Here is a 25,949-nt window from a genome sequence, read left to right as displayed (position 1 = left end):
TCCCGGCCACAACTAACTCTCCCTCTCATAAACCACCAGTGTCCGGAATCCCATTTAAAGGGGCAGTCTCTCCCAGGGGGAAAGGAACTCAGACGGGTGGAACGTTCTATAGGCGGATTATAGGTTACGGACACTTTAAGAACAAGCAAAAACACACAAGTATAGGTTCTATTTGGAGCATTTCTACACGGTGTAGCTAATGCCACAGGGTACGGTTTTGTTTTCGTTCCTGATGGCAAAGCAACGGTGACGCCATCATTGGCAGATTTGCGTGAATTTCGTGTTCCCGGAGATACAGAAGGAAGTGCCATTTTTCACAAGATACGTGTATATCTTTCTAAAGGACCCGATAAGTGATATAAAACTCTTTGGGACTGCGCCTTCAATGTTGGAGAGAAAACATTGTACATCACATTGTATGGACTATGGTAGGAGTGTTCAAGGGCCACCAACAGGTCAGGTTTTCAGGATATCCCTACTTCAGCACAGGTGGCTTAATCAGCCCCAGTGTCAGCACAGGTGGCTCAGACGAAGACTGAGCCACCTATGCTGAAGCAGGGATATCCTGAAAACCTGACCTGTTGGTGGCCCTTGAGGACTGGAGTTGGCCACTCCTGCTCTAAAACTTAAACCTAAATGGCATACAAATGAAAGGGTGTCACTATTAATGCCCAATACGATCTGCGAGCCTTTTCTAACCCTGCGCTCCCGAGGACGCTACAAGTTTTATAATAGCCACAAATATATTACTCCAAATGACTAACAATATCCAAAGAAAAAAACGCCGGGGTTTCAAGCACAGGAGAGAGAAAAAAATAATAAAAATAATAATAATAATATATATATATAAAAGTTTTAAATAGCGTCAGTTTCTTCAGCAAAACTAGGAGGTTTCCAAAGTGATGTACATTTCAGCTACGAAGAAACCTCATTATAAAAGGTATCGCAACGAACCAACATTTCTCCAACACCAGTACGGTTACTGGAACGTTCCATCACCACTTTAAAGCTGCAGACCGGGCAATATCCCACGTGTGTGTTTTTTTTATTAAATAAATCAGTTCTGTACTATGAGAAAATACTTGTAGCATTTTTTAAAATGAACTCTGAATGACATTTTTTATGTATTCTAATGTAACAAGCATTTTGTTTCTATAGCAACCATTTACAAAGTCACATCCCCTTCCTCTTCTGAAACAGGCTCTGACACACCCCTTTTTGAGCCCTGCCCCCTCTCTAGCAGCGCACCAATTGTATCTAGTGACTGCCTGGTCACATGATCTTCCCCACAGAACTTTGCATCGTTGGTCCTCTTCTGCTGCACTGACAGCCATTTAGTGAACACCCCGAGCCGAATCTTCGCCGATCGATCGTCAACTTAGCCAATTACTTATGGTTTGTATTATATTGATGCACATATTAAGGGGGGGGGGGAGGAACCGGCAGCTTGGACTGCTGATTTAAATGCACATAACAGTTGGTTTCTTGACATCACACGGATACGTGAGGAGTCGTTTTATACCACTCACCTGCCAGCCTTTGTCCGCGGTCCTGTAGTACGGGTAGTTTTTCGTTATGTGCGTGTAGATTCCATTTAACGTCAGCTGCTTATCGGTGGCCATGGTGATTGCTTGGACTATTAGTTGGGCATAGGAGTAAGGAGGCTTGGAATCGTCCTGAGCAAAAAGAAGGGAGAGAGAGTGATGGCAGAGAACCTCCGTGGACTGGAGGAGTCTCAGCCGGGTGAATAACCAGTGGGAAGCCCTCGTTCTGGAAAGGTCACTGACCTATAACCTTGTCACGCGAGGAATCCTGTGCACTGAACAAGCCCAAACTAAAACCACCTTTATATTAAATACAGAACATAAAAAGGAGGCCGCCAATTCCAACCACAGGGAATTAACACAGCCACTGGCTTTTACCTTTAAGGATTGACCCCAGAGTGAGTGGTCATTACCCATTTCCTCTCCCAGAATCTCTTGGCTCATTCTCGCTGCTTACTGGGGTTTCCTCCCAAGTGAGTGACCTCATCTGACTGGAATAAAAGCTTCATTGGATTCCGCCTGCCATGTTTGTTTCCCCAGGAAGGAGGAATTTCCTGAGGACTTGGACGTGTAGGGATTGCCTTCCACAAGTCAAGGAAAACCATTGGGGGGGGGGGGGAAATCGGAAGAGATTGGACCTTTAATAAATACATGGAGCTCTTGCTGGAGGAAGCTTGTTTTTGGACACTGCACACATCCCACGGAGTTACCCTAACCGCTCACATGATGTGTATGTAGACAAGTGATGTGGCGGATTGGTGAAAGACATTACCTTTGGGCTGTCTCCACCCGAAGCCTCCTTGTCATTCTCGGACTGCGAGTTCTCCGTCATTAAGTGTAAATCGGAGGAGATTACACGCCCCATTTTGTAACCCGAAGAGCCGGCACCGCGGGGACTGGAAGGGCAGGAGTTTGCAGCGCTGGGGGGACACAAAAACAGGGATTATTGTTCAATGTGTCGTGCTTCCCCTGCACCATATGCTTTGAAGCTCACCTCTCCGTGTCAGGGAAGCTTGGAGCTCCATTCCAAGGAGTTTACTTCACAGTTCCCTCAATATTACCAGTGTTTGTTACCGCAATGTCTCTGCGTCTCGTAGGGCTGGGACAGCGAGCTCCCCCCCTAACCATTACGGGGAGAAGCTACAGGGGAGCACAGTTTCATGTCATATTACATGCGTGTATCGATTGCCCTGTTTATCCCGCTATACATATTCTGTAAGTAGACTCAGATTTGACACAGGTATGCAAGTGTGTGTTTATATGTGTATGTATATCTTTATTTATATAGCACCATCCAGGTATATAGCGCTTTACAATACACGGGAAAGGAGTCCCTGCCCCAAAGAGCTTACAATCTAAGTGGTAAAGATGGGTGCCTGGGGCTCTACCCTTACTATAGTGTGGATGGTGCCATGATTGTATATATAGTAATAATCACACACATGCATCATAAACAAACCCCTCCAGGGATGAGCCGCCCTATTTACCCCACAGTTCCCGAGTGAAGTTACTGTTATTACTTCATGGTTTTTAAAGGGGATTTAGAGGCCGTCCAATGGGAAGCCGCCGCCGCCGATGTCGCAGCTTCCTATTGGCCGGAGATTTGACCGCCATTTTTGTTTCCCCTGCGGGAGATTGAAACACGGTAATTTCACCGGTAACTATCTCACGGATATCCAGGTGGGTCTCCGGAGATACAACCAGCGGCGTTTGGCTCAGGGGGACCTCTGCTTCCCCCCCTGTAACAGATAATGGGGGCCTGTTCCTCTAATCCAGGGGTGGCCAACTCCGGTCCTCAAGGGCACCAACAGGTCAGGGTTTAAGGACATCTCTGCTTCAGCACAGGTGGCCCAGTCAACGACTACTGGTGAAGAAGGGATATCCTTCCACCCTGACCTGTTGGTGGCCCCCGAGTTGCTGTAATGTTTATTGAGTGGGGGCAGCATACCTTATAGTTCCCGTCGGTGAGGGGAGAGGGCTGATCAAGTGAGCCATGTTCTCTGGAATGTTTATGGTAAGGGGGGAGACCTGCGGCTGCACCGGTTTCACCGGCGATTCCGGAACTTCCTGCTTCTCCTTCTTGTCGTTGGCCAGAGCGGTGAACGTGATCTTGATGTTCGTGCTGGGGAACCTGAAGGTGCACCTGCAGAGGGGTGAGGGAGCGGGGGGAAGGAAAGACAAAGAGTGGGGCTCAGATCCAGGAAGTCTGTGACCGGAAGGGCCACAATAGAGGCAGCCGGGTGAGCTGAAGACACAAGGTGCTGGGGAGTCCCAGCGTGACATACGCAGCACCCTCCACACCAGCGTCGCCCATCACAGGCACATACCCAGCAGGCACCACACCATGTGCATTCAGTCATTAATGCAATGTAGTTCCAACACACACACAGACACACACAGACACACACAGACACACACAGACACACACAGACACACACAGACACACACAGACTCACACAGACTCACACAGACACACACAGACACACACAGACACACACAGACACACACTACATTGGTAACAACCCTTACAGAGCGTATGCGACACAATACAATCCCATTATGGACAGTAGAGTGGGCCGTGATCTTGTGGTTTACACTGAAGCAAAGCATTGCAAATAAAACCTACAGGGAAGGGGAGAGCCGGTTAGGAACTAATGAATGAATACATTATTAATGGGAGATTGCAGGTTCCCGTCTCTCCCCTTATTTATAGCGGAGTTCTGCCCTCCTCCGGCAGCGCAGGGATCTGTGCCGCTTGCTGTGTAACTCGGCACCGGGACGGCCTATTTATAACCTGGGCTGCAAATAAACAGGGGAGAGACGCAGGCCCCGGGGGCGAGGCTCGCGCACACACGCTGCCGGCTGCCTCTGCCCTTTGTTACTCTGGCCTGTGAGGACGTGCCCTCTCGCTGGCAGCCGCCCACTGCCAGGGCTAAATAAATAGCCTGTGGCACTGAACACAGGCGTCCTCAGAGCTCGTCAGCGACACCTTATCTACCAGTCAAAATAGCAAGGAGGAACAGGCAGCTAGAGCGCTCGCGTCTCTAAATCAGGGGTGCTCAACCCCCTCCCCCCCAACAGGTCAGGCTTTCAGGATATCCCGGCTTCAGCACAGGTGGTGAATTGGGGGGTTACTGGAGGGCCCTTTTCTAAATCAAAACTTCAATGTGTGAAGGGCAGATACCGATGGTAACCCAACTGCCAGAGATCCTAGACACATTTCAGAGCAGCGGTGAAGCAGTTAAGACCTATTTATTTAAGAGTGGTCACAAACATTACACCATTTTGCTCCAAACCACCCAAGATATCCGATACGGTAACAAGAATATACATTTGAGCTGGGTAGATTCAGCAATATAAAGATATATTATTATTATTATCTTTCATTTGTACGGCGCAAAAAGTACTCCGCAGCGCAGGACAGTGTGCGAGAGCGGGGGCAATAACACTATATGACAACAGCGCAGGGGCGGGCAAGGCCCACCAACAGGTCGTGTTTTAAGGATATACCCGCTTCAGCACAATCAGTGATTCAGTCTTCGACTGCACCCCTGTGCTGAAGCGGGGATATCCTTAAAACCCGACCTGCTGGTGGCCATTGAGCACTGGAGTTGCCCACCCCTGCAATGAAGTATATACACGTTAAAACAAACGGAGAACATGGGAGGGCTGTCCCTGAGCCAAAGAGCTTGCACTCTACGGTTAGTATACATGGGGCACTTTGTATTGCATCTCGGTGAACCAGGTTAGAATAAACAGCGTCGGTGTATACCAGCGTCGGTGTATACCAGCGTCGGTGTATACCAGCGTCGGTGTATACCAGCGTCGGTGTATACCAGCGTCGGTGTATACCAGCGTCGGTGTATACCAGCGTAAATGTTGCTTTATAAAAACACAAAGCGGAGGGATTTCAGAAGGTGCCACGCTATCGGTTTGTGTCAGAAGGTGCCACGCTATCGGTTTGTTTCAGAAGGTGCCACGCTATCGGTTTGTTTCAGAAGGTGCCACGCTATCGGTTTGTGTCAGAAGGTGCCACGCTATCGGTTTGTTTCAGAAGGTGCCACGCTATCGGTTTGTTTCACGTGGCCTCCAGCACGGCTCCCACTTTTAGCCGGTGTCAGGAGCCCACTGCCTGCCCCATGACGCAGGCGCGGAACTATTCTGGCTCACGGCAAACAAGCCGATGAAACCTCTCAGCTTCCGAAATCCCTGTGTGGGGAAATCGGCAGAGATTTAGCCGGATGTCTCAGGTAAATCCCGGCACGGAAAATGCCGAGCCCGCAGGGTGCGTACAGACACAGATTTAGGGAGACGGCCAATCCTGCATCTTTACCAGCGATGGTGAACACATTATTCACAAACCCTGTATACAAATGTGCTTCAATCACAACAAAAAGGCGTCGCCGCTCCCAATATCTCCCTGCTGCAAAAACGCGGCAAACCTACGGGATTTAGCCAAAACGCAAAACCCTACAGCTGCCCGGAGAATGTTTTCTCAGTCGCGTCTTTCCCCAATCTTGCGGGGGAAATTGTGCCAAAATCATTATAAATGATACTGCGATAGTGCCGATCAGGACAATATCGCATGGATACGCCCACTTACTTTATTGGTGGATTACATGCACCGACCAGCACAATCGCCATCTCATAGCCGCCCATGTCTCTTAGGATTTTAAAGATGTGTTGTTTGGCCTATATACTATTGTGCTATTATTAATATTCTTGTACAGCACTGGCCATGTGCCAAGCGTTACACAACAGGACACATATTGCCTACAAAGTGTGAGGAGTCCTGCCCTGCAGAGCTTACAATCCAAGTAAACGCCATGACACAGAGAGGAGAATCCCTAGGCAGTCGAATGAAAGTCATACTCTGCATCTTCCTTTCCATACACGGCAGCACAACATTCAGCTTCATTATCCGTCTGCCGCAGCTCGGGACCGCTACAGGAATTCCAACAGCAGGCGTCGGAAACCGCTGAAAGAAACCGCTCTGGAAATGCAGCGTACAAGTAACTATTCATCCGGCCGTGAAAGGACAAAAGAAGAATGGAGGAGAAAAAAAAAAAACCTGTTCCCAGCAACTTGCTTAGTTACACGCTGCTGCCGCCGCCGCCGCCCGGGGAAGAAAGGGCTCTGTTCCCGGAGCCGGGAATCTGCTGCCGGTACCTGGCAGAATCTCAATGGGAAGGGACTGAAGAATGCGCCGATTTATTTACACTACTGGGGCCAGTCACTGCTTCAAGGGACAATCCAAGCCTTGCTCCCCCCTCTATGCGGGTGGGAAGCCGCCGGGTCCCCCCAGAGCTGAACCATGTTATTTCAGGGGTCCCCGAGATACGTGCCCACCGGTTACTGCCTGGATTTTCCGATCCCCACCAATAGGAATCCGCGACGGGTGACAATGCGGCTTCCTGTTGGACTGCGTGACGCAAGAGATCGCCAGTTTGTTCCCCCTAGAGGGGATCTAGGGAACCGCCAACGGTGCAATATTTTGCTTTGAATTTCAAGGTCAGGAAATATTTATTTCTTCCTAAACCACGGAACACTAAACAGGAAACTTCTTCACTAAGGAGGAAGCGCTTCTTCACTAAGGAGGAAGTGCTTCTTCACCAAGGAGGAAGCGCTTCTTCACCAAGGAGGAAGCGCTTCTTCACTAAGGAGGAAGCGCTTCTTCACTAAGGAGGAAGCGCTTCTTCACTAAGGAGGAAGCGCTTCTTCACTAAGGAGGAAGCGCTTCTTCACTAAGGAGGAAGAGCTTCTTCACTAAGGAGGAAGTGCTTCTTCACCAAGGAGGAAGCGCTTCTTCACTAAGGAGGAAGCGCTTCTTCACTAAGGAGGAAGCGCTTCTTCACTAAGGAGGAAGAGCTTCTTCACTAAGGAGGAAGCGCTTCTTCACTAAGGAGGAAGCGCTTCTTCACTAAGGAGGAAGAGCTTCTTCACTAAGGAGGAAGTGCTTCTTCACCAAGGAGGAAGCGCTTCTTCACTAAGGAGGAAGCGCTTCTTCACTAAGGAGGAAGCGCTTCTTCACCAAGGAGGAAGCGCTTCTTCACCAAGGAGGAAGCGCTTCTTCACTAAGGAGGAAGCGCTTCTTCACTAAGGAGGAAGCGCTTCTTCACTAAGGAGGAAGTGAGGAGGAAGCGCTTCTTCACTAAGGAGGAAGCGCTTCTTCACTAAGGAGGAAGCGCTTCTTCACTAAGGAGGAAGCGCTTCTTCACTAAGGAGGAAGCGCTTCTTCACTAAGGAGGAAGCGCTTCTTCACTAAGGAGGAAGCGCTTCTTCACCAAGGAGGAAGCGCTTCTTCACTAAGGAGGAAGCGCTTCTTCACTAAGGAGGAAGCGCTTCTTCACTAAGGAGGAAGCGCTTCTTCACTAAGGAGGAAGCGCTTCTTCACCGAGGAGGAAGCGCTTCTTCACCGAGGAGGAAGCGCTTCTTCACCAAGGAGGAAGCGCTTCTTCACCAAGGAGGAAGCGCTTCTTCACTAAGGAGGAAGCGCTTCTTCACTAAGGAGGAAGCGCTTCTTCACTAAGGAGGAAGCGCTTCTTCACTAAGGAGGAAGCGCTTCTTCACTAAGGAGGAAGCGCTTCTTCACTAAGGAGGAAGCGCTTCTTCACTAAGGAGGAAGTGCTTCTTCACTAAGGAGGAAGCGCTTCTTCACCAAGGAGGAAGCGCTTCTTCACTAAGGAGGAAGCGCTTCTTCACTAAGGAGGAAGCGCTTCTTCACTAAGGAGGAAGCGCTTCTTCACTAAGGAGGAAGCGCTTCTTCACTAAGGAGGAAGCGCTTCTTCACTAAGGAGGAAGCGCTTCTTCACTAAGGAGGAAGCGCTTCTTCACCAAGGAGGAAGCGCTTCTTCACTAAGGAGGAAGCGCTTCTTCACTAAGGAGGAAGCGCTTCTTCACTAAGGAGGAAGCGCTTCTTCACTAAGGAGGAAGCGCTTCTTCACTAAGGAGGAAATGCTTCTTCACCAAGGAGGAAGCGCTTCTTCACCAAGGAGGAAGCGCTTCTTCACTAAGGAGGAAGCGCTTCTTCACTAAGGAGGAAGCGCTTCTTCACTAAGGAGGAAGCGCTTCTTCACTAAGGAGGAAGCGCTTCTTCACTAAGGAGGAAGCGCTTCTTCACTAAGGAGGAAGCGCTTCTTCACTAAGGAGGAAGCGCTTCTTCACCAAGGAGGAAGCGCTTCTTCACTAAGGAGGAAGCGCTTCTTCACCAAGGAGGAAGAGCTTCTTCACTAAGGAGGAAGTGAGGAGGAAGCGCTTCTTCACTAAGGAGGAAGCGCTTCTTCACTAAGGAGGAAGCGCTTCTTCACTAAGGAGGAAGCGCTTCTTCACTGAGGAGGAAGCGCTTCTTCACTAAGGAGGAAGCGCTTCTTCACTAAGGAGGAAGCGCTTCTTCACTAAGGAGGAAGCGCTTCTTCACTAAGGAGGAAGCGCTTCTTCACCAAGGAGGAAGCGCTTCTTCACTAAGGAGGAAGCGCTTCTTCACTAAGGAGGAAGCGCTTCTTCACTAAGGAGGAAGCGCTTCTTCACTAAGGAGGAAGCGCTTCTTCACCAAGGAGGAAGCGCTTCTTCACCAAGGAGGAAGCGCTTCTTCACCAAGGAGGAAGCGCTTCTTCACTAAGGAGGAAATGCTTCTTCACCAAGGAGGAAGCGCTTCTTCACTAAGGAGGAAGTGCTACGTGGTCAGAGGTGCCGGTCAGAGAAGAGCTGTTAAAATCCACAATTCAAGACACCTATAGGGACATCTCTCCTGTGCAGTACATTAGGGGTCCTCATTGCCAGCCCCCACCCCCCTCACCAGGTATTAGGGATATCCCTGCTTCAGCACACGTTGTGCAGTTAATGATAGCCACCTGTGCTGACGCAGGGATATGGGGGGGGAGGGGGGGAGTGTGAGGAGCAGAGTTGAGTACCCCTGCTGTATATTACCTCCTGCACTGGTTCAAGTGCTTCCTGATCTGTGGGATTATCTTATATGTCAACTAATGTTGCAAAGAGACGGGCTGATCTAGCACTGTACTTTGATTGCAAGCTCTTGGGCACAGGGACGCCTTTACCCATTTGTTTATGTCTGAAGCGCGTATTCCATATTATATTGTCACGTGTATTACTGCGGCATTATGTGCTGTGTACGTGGAGGGGGATGGGGGGGAGGGTACTACACAAGATATACATCCTTTGAATTTCGCTAAAAGCAGTAATCCCTTCCACAACACATTAATACCCCACGATAATCCCATGTCCAGAAATCCCTATGAGTGAAGCCATTACTTCTCGTTTCTTTTCTGTTGGCCTCTTTAGCCTGGATGGCTTACCGCTGGTTTTCAGCCCGCCCCACGCCGTTGCTGTGTATTTTGGCATCTCGGCAACAGAAACGGCAGTGTCAAGCGTTCCATAAAATAGGACCAGCAATTTCACAAAAAAGTGCCAGAGAAATAACAAGGACAGAAGCAAAAGTGGTGAAAGTGAGCACACTACAGGCCACAAATGTGGGTCTATTTGTACAATATTTAGCAAACGAAAAATCCACTTGTGAACACACACACACACACACACACACAGCACTGCAACCCTGCCCTTCCCCATTATCTCTTAGCATACACTGCAGCCAGGGATTCTGGGAAGTTACATGCAAATGAGCGCACTGTGCGTTTGCTTGTCATATAACACAGCCTTTCAGCACAGCCTCGGATAAAGTGCAGAGCCAGTAACCCTCCTCACAGACAGCAGTTTCGACCTTTTGGGTCTCAGTAGGAGAATGGTTATACTGGCTTTGCAATTTGAAGCTGGGATAGGATTCAAGCACGCCTTAAATAAATTGTGGTGGGTATAAAAGTGACAAAAACCCTCCGCAATACAGCGTACAGCGAATAAAAATCCCACGTGTGCGCACATTCACACGCCTCAAACAGGTCTGCGAACCAGAACCATTATCTCTCAGCATACAGCGCTTCCACTGGAGCAAGGGATTCTGGGAAATGACATGCAAATGAAACAATATTTAATAACAGAAGAGACGCAAGAAATGAAATTAGTGGTGAACAAATGTTCACATTTACCATTCACTGATAAGATTGGTGTACACACACTACATACAATAAGTACGTTTTTACACACTATATACAACACTGAAATACACATACATCAGCTGAAATAACGACCTTGTTGTAATTAAGAGACCAAGAACTCAGAGGTCCCTCCTCTGCTGAACGCCCAATATCTGCCAGGGTATGTGATTACTGCAGGCTGATTACAAAGCACCGAGCAGTGTGCGCCTTCCAGCTCGCAATTACCGCTCTGCAATTAGTTACCCCGCACACTTAGAAACCACTCAACCAGAGCCACAAGCAAAAGCAGCAGAACAGGGCGTTTCAGCGCGGGCGCTAAATGAAAGCGTGGAAACGGAGCTGAAGGTGCCTAGGCTGCCGATGCCAAGCAGAGCGGTGTTAAAATCCGTCTCGCGAGCTTCAAAGATGTGATCGAAAGACTCAAGCGTTCGATAATTGTTACATAAAAAAAACATTTGAACCCTTAACTTCATTCCGCATCAATCTAAACTTCCAAACAAATGAATATTGGGCGCACGTGTATGCGCACTCACATAATATGTTCAAATAATACTTGCGGAAGGCTCCAAAGGGAATGCAAAAAATTAGCATCACTCCAAAATGATGTCCAAGCGACTAACCCCATTTTTGCAATGTTTCCATCAAACAGAGCTTTCTACAGAAGGAAGGTCTATTGCAGGGGTGGCCTACTCCAGTCCTCAAGGGCCACCAACAGGTCAGGTTTTCAAGATATCCCTGCTTCAGCACAGGTGGCTCAATCTTCGACTGCACCACCTGTGCTGAATCAGGGATATCCTTAAAACTTGACCTGTTGGTGGCCCTTGAGGACTGGAGTTGGCCGCTCCTGCTCGATAGCACGGGACTGAAATGCTGGAAAAATAAAGTGTTCATCGCTTTGATACAACTTTGGAGTGTTACTATTTTTTTTGCATAATGTACCCAATTTGACAGGCAAATTATTCCGTAACGCGCTCGGCACGTGGATGTAACAGCACGGTAGGTCCTTTACCTCCATGGGGCTTACGTACAAAGCGTTGCACATGGAATTTTTGGCGCAAAATTTACCCACGGAAATGACAAATTTATGCCATGCTGATGTACGCCTATGTACTAACCTTTACTTAACCCGCCTTAAGCGTCAAAATTACTGAGATGCACAGATTGCTGCTTTAACGCAATAAAGAAAAAACGGGCTTCATGGCGAGTCACCGAACCGTGACTGGAAGTCCGAGTCACTGGCTAACCCGGTCACTGGCTGGATTCTCATCCTTATATTCGGTGAGTCTTCAGATCGGCGCCGATCCAAGGCAGGCCAACGGCTTAACCCTTTCTGGCCCCAAACCTTGAGACACAAAAGTATGAGAAGCCAAACACGAATAAGAACGTGTTCCAGTGAAATTGTGGGTATGGTAGAAGAACAACAACATCCCTGCATTATATTCCTTGCAATCTCACTTCTGATACTGGAGACACAAGGAACGTTGGGATTTAAAACACGCACATCCATTTCAAAGGCAGCGAGTTAAACTGCTAGGCTACGCCTTCTGGGGAACGATAACGTGCACATTTATAGCTGTATGTATGTAGCACCCCTTTATGGAAGAACACAACTGTGACACACGGTAAGCGACTATTTCACAGGGTGAATTTTGTTGTGGTTTTTTTTATCCTTTCCCCAGACTTTAGAGAGAATTCTAGGACAGGGGTGCTCCAGTCGCCCCAACCAAAGGTCAGGTTTTCAGAATATCCCAGCTTCAGCACAGGTGGCACAATCAGTCCCTGCTTGAGCACAATCTTTGACTGAGCCACCTGTGCTGAAGCTGGGATATGCTGAAGACGTGACCTGTTGGCGGTGGGGGGTGCTTGAGGACTGGAGTTGAGTGCCCCTGCTCTAGGATACAAATTGCGAGACTGCAGTGCTCTGTAACGCACGGTGTGTGCTCCATCTTGTTTTGGCTGTTCTGCTGCCGTAGTGCAAGGGAGCTTTATATTGAATAAAGGAGACCCAACACAGACACCCACTCAATCAAGCGGCAGCTCTCGAGCACGCACATCCGGACGCTTTGGACACGCAGGCCTTGGCGTGTATGGACAGCTGTTTTAAACCGGTGACTTGTGCTTGCTGGTGCAGAAACCTTGCGGTGGGAGGAGGGACGGGCCTGGTCCGCTATGCCGAGCGTTCACTCGATGCACAGGTTAGAGATTTGTTTTGTACACACACGCCTCATACAATCAGGTGGTGTTCCCGTTTCACACAGCGGGAAAAAGCAGATTGATGCGAGACCCAAAATCGGGAGATAACCAAGGACACTTGTGGCAACAAACAGCCGCCACCCGTCTACGTGCTTTCAAAACTGAAGCGGTCTCATATTTTAATCTGGTCTGTAACTGTTACATACGCCTACAACATATATCATCTTTGACTGTGCATAGTATGTCTTGTATACAATGTATAACTCTGTTCACTTAATGTAACTATGTGTTTGTAACCATGTGTTTGTAACCATGTGTTTGTCATAACTCTGTGCCCAGGACATACTTGAAAAGGAGCGGTAACTCTGAATGCATTACTTCCTGGGAACACATTTTATAAATAAGTAATCGGCAGTGCGGGTAGGCCCTCCCCTGCAGGACACACACACACGCGGTGATTGGCGGGTAGGCCCTCCCCTGCAGGACATGCTGTGATTGGCGGGTAGCCCTCCCCTGCAGGACACGCGGTGATTGGCGGGTAGCCCTCCCCTGCAGGACACGCTGTGATTGGCGGGTAGCCCTCCCCTGCAGGACACGCGGTGATTGGCGGGTAGCCCTCCCCTGCAGGACACGCGGTGATTGGCGGGTAGTTTGCAGTCGTTCCATGTATTGTAATATTTGCAAATAAAAGTTAAGATGCATATGATAAAATGACAATATTTGATTCAAACGGCTTCCTTACAAATAATCAAATGCTGTTGCTTTTATAAAGCATTTAAGTGTTCAGCCTTGCCAACAATCATGAAATAAATACACACTGTGTACACACAACACAAAGATAGATACATTTATTACAGTACATCATACGATAAGAGAGTAGAGCTCTAATTTCTTTATATCTTATGTAATAAATGTACAGCTCAACCCTGTTATAGCGCGACCCGTTACAACGAGAATCCGCTTATAGCGCGATGCAAGCGTGGCTCCCAATTTTCGTATTTATGAATACTTTACAACACGATTATTGGTATCTTAAATACTTTATTGTACATCACATACAAATGTACATTATTTCTAACGCGACCCGCTTACAACGCGATGTGATTCTTTGGACCCCAAGCACAGCGTTATAAGGGGGTTGAGCTGTATCTTTATATTTTCCGAATTGTGGAGTGATGTTGACATTTTCTATATTTGTATTGTTTTGAGAGGTGAACACGGATCAGCGAGCGAACACGCGAACACACGCACACACACACACACACCTCAAGTAACTCAGTCTCGTCCTGGCTCCATTACACTGCATTGGACGTAAAGGTGATCAAATTCCCTTGGGACAATACATCTATTTTTCCTAACAGAAAATGACATTACCCAGCTGCTTTAAAAAAAAAAAAAAGGATGCGATCTCAGACAGCCGACACCCCCAAAAATATCTCGTGAAGAATTTAAGTCTAATTGACATACAAATGTAACCATGCATACAGCAAATATTTGGTTGCTTTTACTTTGTTAAATTATACAGGATTTATTTTCCTCGCCTTGATCCCCTGAATGACGGCAGAATGCGTTCCCCCTCCCCTAACTTCACCCTTATCAGAGAACAAGAGAAGTGTAGGAGAGGGGGGCTGGTGGGGGGGTGGGGGGGAAAGCATTTTTTATTCTCCCGTGCAAACTCTTGGAATGAATATACGGTGACTGCAGGAATTTAATATGCATCGTCGTGCTCTCCCCACCACAGGAAGGGTTAAAGGTTCTACCAAAATGTACTTTTTGTTCCCGTGTCACCTCTTTGGCAGAAAAGGCAGGAAGCCAATTTGTTTCAGCTAAATCCAGCTGAAGAAGTGCAAATGTTTACAATGCAAAGTCCTGTCACCCGAACACGCGATTAAAATAAATCATTCATCGTCAACAGCAGTGACAGGGGACGGATCCACTCATTCTATCACTGCCACTGAGAGAATGAATTCCTGCTCAGGCAATTAGACAAGGCCCGCAGCATGTATAACAGCGCTACAATACACAGATTATGTACAGCACACGTGTGTGTACAAGTACAGAACACATCATGGCACAGCCCCAGAAAACACACCTTTCTCACAGCCACAGGTGAGGCGTTGTGTTAGTTTTGTGCGTTTGTTTGCAAGCTAATTATGATTGACATTAGCCAAACAGAAGCAGCCGAAATGCTGTAAAAGTCCGAGCTGGCGGAGGAAAGCAGGACGTATTTGTATTTCACAACGGGCGCTTGGGGAGTTCCAATCTTTAAGGAAGCCGATGGCACCAAGTTATTAACATAATAATAATAATAATAATTGCAGCACAGGTAACTCAATCTGATTGAGCCACCTCTGCGGAAGCTGGGATATCCTGAAAAACCTGACCTGTTTGGGGGGTGGGGAGGGCCTGGCTTAAGCAACAAAATACAGTCATTTGTAGCAGCTACAATAAGGAAAATACTGTATATAGTAAATGTTAAAAACATACACAGCACTGTAAATAGAACTATCCAGGCACAATGGGCCCATGCCCTGAAGAGCTTACAATCTAATTTGGGTGACTTTGTAAGGCGACTCGCCCAAGATCACAAGCAGCCCCCCCCCGAGACCAGGATTCAAATTCGGTTGACCCCTTTGAAAGGTCATGTTCTCACCCCTAACCTATCCTTCCAGACCATGAGAGAAGCCTTTATCCAAATGCCATCACCATAACGTTCTGGGCCCTTCGGCGCCATGTTTTTCTGTGCCGGGCCCTAGTCTCAGAGCCAGTCAAGCTGCAATGAGGAAGAGCTAGAAATCTATAACCGTTATAGATATAGAAACGCAAAAATAGCTCGGTGATTGCAAACCTCAAGGACGAAGGAATTCTGCCAACAGAAACCCAAACAGCAGCAAAGTGCCGGCTGCAGGAAATGTACAACAAGCCGTCAGTGGGATAAATGGCGACATGCAGTTACTGTAGAAACCGGGGTTTTCAATGCTGCTTAACATTCCTCCTTCACACGGAGCACAAAGACGTAGCGATGGGAAGCAGCTTTCTAGGAGATGCTCGTCACATCTGCTGCAGGCTCAGGCTACAATTCATTGCAGCCGTTCGTGTAATGCCTCTGGAATCTGAGGCTTCGAGGGCCCGAGAAGACAAAGCAGCTACTCCCCCCAAAGAGAGAGAAAAGCACAGCCATGCGAACACGGCTAAAACACGCTTCCTCCTGTGACACGGTGATGCAACCTATAAACGCACAACAGCAGTGCCTCTTATACTGTGATCTCTGGACATTGCTGCGCTGCAGAGAACGGAGGTGGCTAGAGGTCGTCAAAGCCCTTTCAAATGGCTTTTTTGGCCTTTTCATACTCGGCGCGCGCGATGGAGCACGTGGCGTTGCACGCGTCTGCAGCATGCGATCCGCGGCCACAGGATATGGAGGAGACGTGACGGGGAGGCGGGCCCGTGACATGTTGAGTGGTCCGCCCTCATTGGCTAATCCGCTCACGTGACCCCAGCGTCATGCGACAAAATCAAATTACTTTGTCGCGCGGTCATGCGCCCTATTGGCCATCCTCACTGAGGAATGGCCTTTTGTTCTCGGCGCCCGCGCACGGTCGCGCTAAGTATGAACGTGGCTTTTCTACCACCACTGGAATATCGCAACGATGTGTTACAAATATACTTCGCGCTGTTCATCAGTATATTTAAATACGGTGGTCCTAGCTCACCCAGTTATTCCTAAAAACACGATATTAGCCCCGGATGGGGCCGGCAAAAACACTGCAAAGCGTGTGCGGCATGATCCCTAAACTCTGACAAGGTGCGCAGACTTGAGAACTGGAGTTGGCCAGCCCTGATCTAAAGGGCCAGCAACAGGTCAGGTTTTCATGATATTCCCGCTTCAGCACAGGTGGCTCAAATCGAAGATTAAGAATAAAAGGAGCACATTCTTGCAGCAGAGGGCTCATCCTAGGACCAGAGTGAATGAAAGGTAAATAGATATTGTAGTAGGTGAATTCTAGGCGTTTCATACTGTAAAAATAGGACTGGCCAACTATATGTATTTTTAAACTAGTTTTTCAGGGAAAACTCTTGCAGCAAAGGGGATTAATCTAAACCAACCGAGCGGTTTACATCAAATGCAAAACCTCCCGTCTGCAAAGGGTGCAGTCCCTCCTAGGACAACTGTGACAAAGGGCGGTGGCCTGTTTAATAGGTTACATGTAGCTGATTGACACCTTATAAAGGAGAAGGAGGGAGGGAGACACTATATATCCCTCTTCTTCCATATATACTTACCTCCGAAGGTCAAGCCAGTACCTCCTGCATGTTTAAAGGTCTCACGGACCAATAGGAAGCCATTGGTTTAAAACCTCCATATTGTGTACCCAGCTGGGGAAGCTACCGTCGTGACCTACGGAGGCAAGTAACTTAGGGAGCAGGGGGTCCCCACAGCCGAAATTAATACGATTCTGCCCCGGCGACCCGCGGCTTAACATATAATAATAAAAATCTTTAGGCGGAAACAAACCTTTAAAATTACCAATTAAAAGTATTGGCATTTCAAAAATAATTATTTACCCGTTTTCCCCATGGTAAACCAACACTTTTGAGAGTTTTTACAATTAAGTGTCTCCAGGATTAGACTGTCCGCTCTCAGAGCTGCAGGTAACGTGTTCTTTGCTAGCAAAGTAATTATGGCACCAGAATTAGGCAGAGAAATAAAACGCAAGCGAACGATCTATTCCTGCAGGAAAAGCAAAACATACACCCCCCCCCCAATCAGGTCAGGTCTGATTGAGCCGCCTGTGCTGAAGCTAGGACCAAAGCCACCTGTATTAATCAGGGATATCCTGAAAACCTGACCTGTTGGAGGGGGGTGGGGGAGGAATGGTGCTGCTTTAGAGGGGATTGAAGTAAGCCAAACTAAGAGGACCCTGTTCGGCCTAAAAGCAATGCTGATGTTTGGCCGGGAATGCCTGACTGGCAGATTAGAGAGTGAGGCCCTACGTTTTATTTTTTTAAGAGGCGTTTTACAGGCGACGTGCGACCGCCGCTTTACCCAAATCTGTTAACTTGTTTATGAAAGCGGCGTTTGTACTTATTCCCCTTTTGTTCCTGCTCGTTCCCGATCTGCAGACCGCTTTAGACTGAATAATAACACACAAGCAGGACACGTGTAGACAGGAACACACACGGCTGTTGCTATAGAGATTGTTCATTCTGCTTTGAAACTGCACACGCGGTTTAAGACGCCAATATCAGACCCAGTCTCTCTATAGCAGCGTTTGTGTGCTGAAGTGGGGGGTGCAAAGACGAAGCAGATCGCACCGACGAGAGCAGAGTCAATGCAGCCGAATTTCCTGTCCATACACTAACCAGGGGGGCTCAACTAGAGTCCCCAAGGACCCCACCAACAGGTCAGGTTTTCAGGATATCCCAGCTTAGCACAAGTGGCTTTCGACTGAGCCTCTGATTGAGCCACCTGTGCTGAAGCTGGGGATATCCTGAAAACTAGATGGGGGAGTCCTTGAAGACTGGAGTTCAGCCCCCTGCACTAAACCACACAAGCCGTATACTGTAATGCAGTATTCACATGCGTGCGTCACACACACACACACACACACACACACACACACACCGTATAATGCAGTATTCACATGCGTGCGACACACACACACACACACCGTATAATGCAGTATTCACATGCGTGCGACACAGATATTCATTTGTTGGTAAAAATGATTTTTCAGACACTGAAAATAAAAACACAATTATGTTTAGTAGGAAGAGAAGTACAAGCCTGCATTCATTTGTGCAAGCTGTACGGGGTGGCCATTTGAAGAGGAAAACCCTAGTAACCTGAACATTTTGTAGGGGGAAAAAATCTATTTTTCCCTTAAGGAAATGTAGCTGCGCTTCTCTCTTTGCAAATTAAGCTTCATTTCTTTTTCTTGGGGGCCTCGGAATAGGACAGGGTTTTTCAATCATGTGTTTCCTCTACCCTTATCCCAAGCTGTCCTGTTAGAGAACAGGGAGAGAGGAGAAGCAGGGGAGGAAGGGGGGAGAGGCAGAGAAGGTAGGGAGAGGGGAGAGATAGAGAAGGGTGGGGGGGAGGGGGGAGGGACAGGGGAGGAAGGGGGGAGAGGCAGAGAAGGGAGTGAGAGGGGAGGGAGGAGAGGCAGAGGAGGAAGGGAGGGAGAGGGAGGGAAGAGGCAGAGGAGGAAGGGAGGCAGAGGAGGAAGGGAGGCAGAGGAGAAAGGCAGGGAGAGGGAAGAGGCAGAGAAGGGAGGGAGAGGGGGAAGGTTACCTTTTGTAAGTTCTTCTTAAACCCAATATCACAAAAATGGGAGGAGCGAGAAAACAAAACCCTCCCAAAAAAAACAAAACTCAGCTTAGTCAAATAAAAATGTATTTTACAGCCTTCAAATATTGATTTAAAAAAAGGCAGTCACCCACCAAGATGTGACCCCAAACAGGTCACGGCCATTAGTACATTTTGCCCCTGGGGGCAAACCGATTCCAATGACGCTCTGATCTGTCACAGATGTCTCATTGCTCTACAAATACACAAACAGTCCAACCCCATCACTTGTATTCTTAGACATCACTCGGCATTTTCATTCCCAAGTCGGATCCAGCCAGGCTCGTCCTGCTCGGCAGACACTTCGATGAATACACAGGGAGACACGCTCTTAAATTCTAGCCCAGGCCACTTCGTTAATTCTGTTTCCATTAAGTTAACAAATTGGGTCAAGTAACATTTAATTGGGCCCTGCTAATGTAGCCCCTGAGTAAAGCGAAGAGATGCACGTATCACATTAGCGAGCGGAATCACGCGGGTTGGCTTGTGCTACCTGGGAGTCAGGGGACTTCAGAAAGTAATGGTATTAATCAGAGTGCTGCAGCAGCAGCAGCATCCTTCTGTCCCCCAACCCCATCATTGCTTGGTGTAACGATCAGGTGGATGCAGGAAGCCCCCCCCCCCAGCATGACGTAGCATACCCTGCCTGTCATAGGGACCCTAGGGTTCAGAGTCACATGACGTGCAGGGTACAGAGGCACTCGAGGGGTTAAAAGGGTAGTTTGACCATGGAAACATGCAACTGGATCCCTTAGCGAGACTATCATCCTTACAGTAAATATCGGATATCAATGTTTCGATTTTTCGGATTCTGTCCAGTTCTCTACTACTTGTGGGTTCCCCCGTCCCCAGAAAAGTTAGTGTACTTAAAATAACACCAAAAGAAAGTAAAACAGGGCTATAAACATAAGATAAAACAATCTTATGAAAGATGAGCTCAAGCCTGCACTTCAAAGCCTTGCACTATTATGGAGACACGTGCAGGGGTAAACACAGGGAGACACGTGCAGGGGTACACACAGGGAGACACGTGCAGGGGTACACACAGGGAGACACGTGCAGAGGTACACACAGGGAGACACGTGCAGAGGTACACACAGGGAGACACGTGCAGAGGTACACACAGGGAGACACGTGCAGAGGTACACACAGGGAGACACGTGCAGAGGTACACACAGGGAGACACGTGCAGAGGTACACACAGGGAGACACGTGCAGAGGTACACACAGGGAGACACGTGCAGAGGTACACACAGGGAGACACGTGCAGAGGTACACACAGGGAGACACGTGCAGAGGTACACACAGGGAGACACGTGCAGAGGTACACACAGGGAGACACGTGCAGAGGTACACACAAGGAGACACGTGCAGAGGTACACACAGGGAGACACGTGCAGAGGTACACACAGGGAGACACGTGCAGAGGTACACACAGGGAGACACGTGCAGAGGTACACACAGGGAGACACGTGCAGAGGTACACACAGGGAGACACGTGCAGAGGTACACACAGGGAGACACGTGCAGAGGTACACACAGGGAGACACGTGCAGAGGTACACACAGGGAGACACGTGCAGAGGTACACACAGGGAGACACGTGCAGAGGTACACACGGAGACACGTGCAGAGGTACACACAGGGAGACATGTGCAGGGGTACACACAGGGAGACCGTTTTGGGGAAATTAAAACATGGCTTTATTTAGCCTGTCCCTTTAAACAATGCACAGCATACAAAAAAAACAAACAAACAGCCTATCCCTGGGCAAGGGCTAACTCACTTCCACAGTCCCGATCTGCAAGGCTGGGAGGAAAAACCCATTACCAGCCTCTCACCCCAAAGTCAAAAAGCAGTACCTCAAAGCAGGCGGCCCTTCAGGCCAGTCTCCGGGTCTGGATGGGTGTTTGTTGAGGGGGCCAGCCTCTGGTAGGTTCCTGGGTTTGCTGCACCCTGGCAGAGAGGTCTGTTCCCTTGGTGTCTTGAAATCAGCACACAGTAATCCTGTGTGCCCAAGAGTCTCTTGGTTAGTTCACAGCAGGGGGCTTTTACACTGGTCTGATTAACCAGGTGGAGACTGGTTAATGGCTTTTAGCTGCAATTAACCAGCTCCCTGCTGGATTCCTCAGACCACTGAGGCTTTTTAGTGAAGCCTCATTGAGACAGGGTTAATTCCCTGTTACAGAGACATTAAACAGTTTAAAGATATATATTTAAAATGCGCCGGTTGTTTTTAACCCTTTGGGAGTCCATAGACATAGGCACTATGGTACGGTCTGGCGCTTCAGGGGCCCGGTGACGTAGTAGCTACGACATTGCCTTTTCCGTGGTCTGTTTTCCAGGGGAGTTCACGTTCTGCACTCACGAAAAATCCCCCCCCCCCCTCCAAAAAAAAGTCAAAACGGATTGAAAGGAAAATCATTTACCAATTAAAGGTATTTGCTGGCTGAATTGTGCATGTGCGGGCGTCTTGTTCTCTTCTAGACTAACGCTCCGACTTCCATAATGTTCTCCCACATTTCCACTGCGGTCACTTGAACTTGCGTGAACCTGCCTAACACACACGTTTCAATGAACAGTCTTTGCACGGAGCACGGCCATGGATTCCTGTGTGTGTTTGTCACTGTGTGTGTGTGTGTGTGTGTGTGTGTCTGTGTGTATAGATATATATATCTGTCTCTGTGTGTCTGTCTGTGTGTCACAGTCACACACACTTTGGAGTGATGTCCGCCATCAGCCTTCTAGATCAAAGAAATATTTCAACATTTCCAACCACTCATAAAATGGAATATTTGGCTTCACGGCTGTACTCTCTCCCGCACAGGGGTCTGATCATGTAAGTAGCCATAACAAAATCAACACGTATTACGTATTCTTGGGTACTTTGATTCTGTGTTTTTTTTAAAATTGGGCTTTTGGGTGTAAACTAAAAAAAAAAAAAAAAAAAAATGTTATGAAAAATACGAAACCAACGTTAAATATTAGATCGTTCAATTTGCTAAACCAATAGCCCACATGCGCAATTGTGAATAATTAATGGTTATAAAACCACGATCACATACAGTAAGCACCCTCTCAAGCACGGTACAAAAGGCCATCACAGTATGGGAATTCAGAAATGTTTGGGATAAACACAAGACTATCCTAAATCTGAAAGTATTCAAGTTGAGTCTTTGGTTCCATAATGGCTGGAAACCACTGGGCCCACTCAGCCTTCCCAGTGTGCTGGGCTTACTGTAATGTGCGCGTTCTCATTTATACTGTACAGCTAGAAACATTTCCACAATGTGACTGAAAAGAACGTGAGAAAAAGCATTATTGCACGCTTTAATATTATCACTAGAAAACCCAACATATGTTCAGGCATGCATGTTAATACATTCATTTACTGACCATTTGCTTCAGGAATCAGAGCCTCCATGTCTTAGAGCAGGGGCGGCCAACTCCAATCCTCAAGACCTCTCAACAGGTCAGGTTTTAACGATATCTCTGCATCAGCACAGGTGGCTCAATCAGTCCCTGCTTCAGCACAGGTGGCCCAGTCCCAGCACAGGTGGCTCAATTTTCCACTAAGCCACCTCTGCTGAAGCAGGGATATCCATAAAACCCGACCTGTTGGTGGCCCTTGAAGACCGGCGTTGGCCACTCCTGGCTTAGAGCATGGATGAATTCAGTAGCGTACATAAAAACCCGGACAAAAATAAATCAGTGCTCAAAAGAAAGAAAAAGCACCGCTTATGCAACACTGCCTGAGGCTTAACATCTAGTTAAGAGCTTTTCAAAAACAAAAAGCAAGCGTGTGCATGTGTTGTATACCCACGTCTCTTTCTATTGTTTCCTGGCTCTGCTCATACTGAAACATGCCGGCTAACGATGCTCCTGCCTACACTTGTACAACACAGAAATAGGCCCAAATAAACCAGATGCAGCAGTCCTGTATCCTGGGCATCGCCCTTCTCGCTGCAATATTTACCATGGTAGCCCAAGACGCTAAATATTAAATAATGTAGGTTTTTTTTAACACTAGAAAGAGCAGGATCAGGGGTAACATACCAACATTAAATAGACTTAAACTCATAGGCTTCTGGGGGAGCGGGATTTGCTACTTTAAGGTCTCAAGCGTCTCCTTCATATTTTTATACATTGTTGAACACTATTAAAATTTTAAGAACATTTACATCGGTTGAATAATACGTGTCACAGCGTGGGGGAAATCTCCCAGCATAAACACAGCTGTAAGGACGGATAAAAGAAAGATGGCTGCCAAGGTACGTAGAAAACAGCTAGCAGTCCTATGCAGCAGTTATTTTAATGAGTGCTGTCCCTGCGTGCGCGGACATCTGGTATAACGGCATGTCCAGACACAAACTGTACAGGGACCGTTTCCTAAACCACCTGAAGCGGTCTTTGCAGACGACAGTCGCCGTGACACCTTAGCCCTAAGCAGGGTCAGTGCAGACTCTCTTAAACCGTTATAGGCAAACCGGTCTTGAAAAACCATTATGCAGGGATGTCTGTTTTAAGCTTGGTCCATACATACAAAGATGGAGTGGTTTCCAGTTACCAGCTGGAGAGCGTTCCCAAAATCAACCACGAAAAGGAAGTGAGAACATTGCACACGGAGAACGGATTGGGGGACACCGAATGGCTCTATAGCAAATGGCGATATCAAGGATACAGATTCATCAGGGGACACAAGCCAAAAATTACCAGAAATGCACCAAGAAGAAACCCACCACAGTCTGCAAACTGTATTAAATAAATAGTCTCACCCCGTGCATAAATGAACCAAAGTATCAGAGCAAACAGGTCAGTCTGCTAGTGAAACTAGGAAGTATTTCAGTCAAAATCACAAAATGGGCAGAGAGCTCAATCGCAAGCGTGTGAAACCTTCAGGAATCAAAACTAGTATTTTCTTACATATCCCATAGTGTTTATATTAACCAATTCCAGGACTTTTGAAAGCAAAATATATGAATTAGACAAACAAACAGTAATTAAGAGTGAGGCTATGTGCAAAAGTAAGTGAAACCCTGGTTCTATCAGCTAGATTAAAGGGGATAACTAGAATGCGGTGTTTAAATAATTATGGTATATACTCCGTAAACGACATTGCTTCAACTTTTACAAAGGTAAGGAGCGATGCGTTGTGGAGGCCAGCGGCAGAATGTTCAATACGTCTCTAGCGATTCCGCGCCATTGATCTAGATTTAGGGCGGCTTTTTGGGCTTCGGGTACTGTGAAGTGGAGCTGTCTGAGATCTTGCGCCACCTGGTTCGACCAAGTTTTCTTTGGAGCATTTCGGCCCACTTTTCAGCCTATGGGTCGTGTGGTGTTGAGGCGCTGGTGTGGTAGTCTGGTGATGTCCATACGGTAGATGTGGCCAAACCCCCTAAGTCTGTCGCTTAATGTACTGGTGGATTGGTTTTGACAGGCTAACCGAACATCTTCATTTTTCCATCTGTCTCGTAGCGTAATATGGAGTATGTTACGTGGACATCTTATTTGGAATCGTTCGAGTAGGTTCATATCGCTTTTGAGTAGTGTCCATGTTTCTGAGCCATACAGTAAAATGAGGCGTATAAAGGCGTTAAAAATTTGCATTTTTGTTACATTTGTCACGTCCGGTTGGACGTGACAAATTTAAACAATTAGGTAGATCTTAAGGTGTGCGTTTGGGAGGCCCCATCCTATATAAAGATCAGAAACTTTGTGAGTTTGGTCTTCACCATACAGGTGTGTGGAAACAAGTCAAGCCATGATCAAAAGAAATCTCGGAGGACCTTCATAAAAGCAGTTATTGATGCCCATCTCTCTAGAAAGGGTTACAAACCCATTTCTATAGATTTGGGGTGCCACCAATTCACTGTCAGACAGATAGTCTACAAATGAAGAAAGTTCATCTACCCAGGAGCGGTCACCCCACAAACAATAAATAAAATAAAACCTCCAAGAACTGGCAAATCATCCAGGAAGTCACAAAGAACCCCAGAGTAACATCCAAGGATCTGCAGGCCACTCTCGCCTCGGCTAATGTGAGTGATCATGACTCAACTATCAGAAAAAGACTGAACAAGAATGGTGTTCATGGAAACATAGCCAGGAGTAAACCACTGCTCTCCAAAAAGAACATTGCTGCCCGTCTGAAGTTCGCTAAAGAGCACATACATGATCCACAAGACTTCTGGAACAATGTTCTCTGGACAGACGAGTCAAAGGTAGAACTTTTTGGCCTCAATGAGAATAAATGTTTGCAAAAAAAACAAAAAAAAAAAACTATGTCCGAACAGAAGAACCTCATCCCAACCGTCAAGCATGGTGGTGGGAGTGTGATGGTTTGGGGCGGCTTTGCTGCCTGAGGACCTGAACGGCTGGCCATCATTAAGGCATAGGTCATACACGCCGCTTGCTAGCGAGAGTGCGAGCTCCTACCATGCTGTGCGGCTGCAGCACAAGCAATCCCCGCTCATAGTGCTGGCGGCGATGAGGGGGCGTGGCTATGACGTCGTGATTGGCTGAACTGCCGACGCTTGAAGACTGTCTTTTCAAAACGCGGTCGTGCCGTCGTGCGCGCATACTAGGTGCGGCCTCAAAGGAATCCTGCAATTTGTGCTTGGCGCATACGCACACAGTATGATTCCAGCCTAACACAACCATGAATTCTGTCTGCATTGTATCAGAAGATTCCAGAGGAGAATGTCAGGTCACCCGTCTGTCAGCTGAAGTGAAAGTGGGTCATGCAGCAAGACAACGATCCCAAACATACAAGCAGATCTACAAAAGAATGGCTGCAGAA

General features: G+C 47.7%; 1 protein-coding gene across 2 annotated transcripts in view; it reads right to left on the bottom strand.

Annotated features, from left to right (window-relative positions):
• FOXK2 (forkhead box K2) overlaps positions 1-25,949 on the bottom strand; it is a 62,537-nt gene that overhangs the window by 18,641 nt on the left and 17,947 nt on the right. Inside the window, exons 1-4 of one of the 2 annotated variants that reach the window (XM_075579650.1) lie at positions 4,074-4,117; positions 3,493-3,687; positions 2,317-2,464; positions 1,530-1,676 (exon numbers count right to left, since the gene is read on the bottom strand). In XM_075579650.1, the coding sequence (XP_075435765.1) occupies positions 1,530-1,676; positions 2,317-2,464; positions 3,493-3,687; positions 4,074-4,102 (519 nt within the window). In that variant the 5' untranslated portion in view covers positions 4,103-4,117. Of the gene's footprint in view, positions 1-1,529; positions 1,677-2,316; positions 2,465-3,492; positions 3,688-4,073; positions 4,118-25,949 lie in introns of those variants that run through there. The other variant, XM_075579649.1, reaches the window with a different exon arrangement.

This window comes from Ascaphus truei, chromosome 22 (assembly GCF_040206685.1).
Source record: "Ascaphus truei isolate aAscTru1 chromosome 22, aAscTru1.hap1, whole genome shotgun sequence".
Classification (NCBI taxonomy): domain Eukaryota; kingdom Metazoa; phylum Chordata; class Amphibia; order Anura; family Ascaphidae; genus Ascaphus; species Ascaphus truei.
Note: the sequence above shows the minus strand (reverse complement) of the source record. Positions and strands in the feature narration are given on the sequence as shown.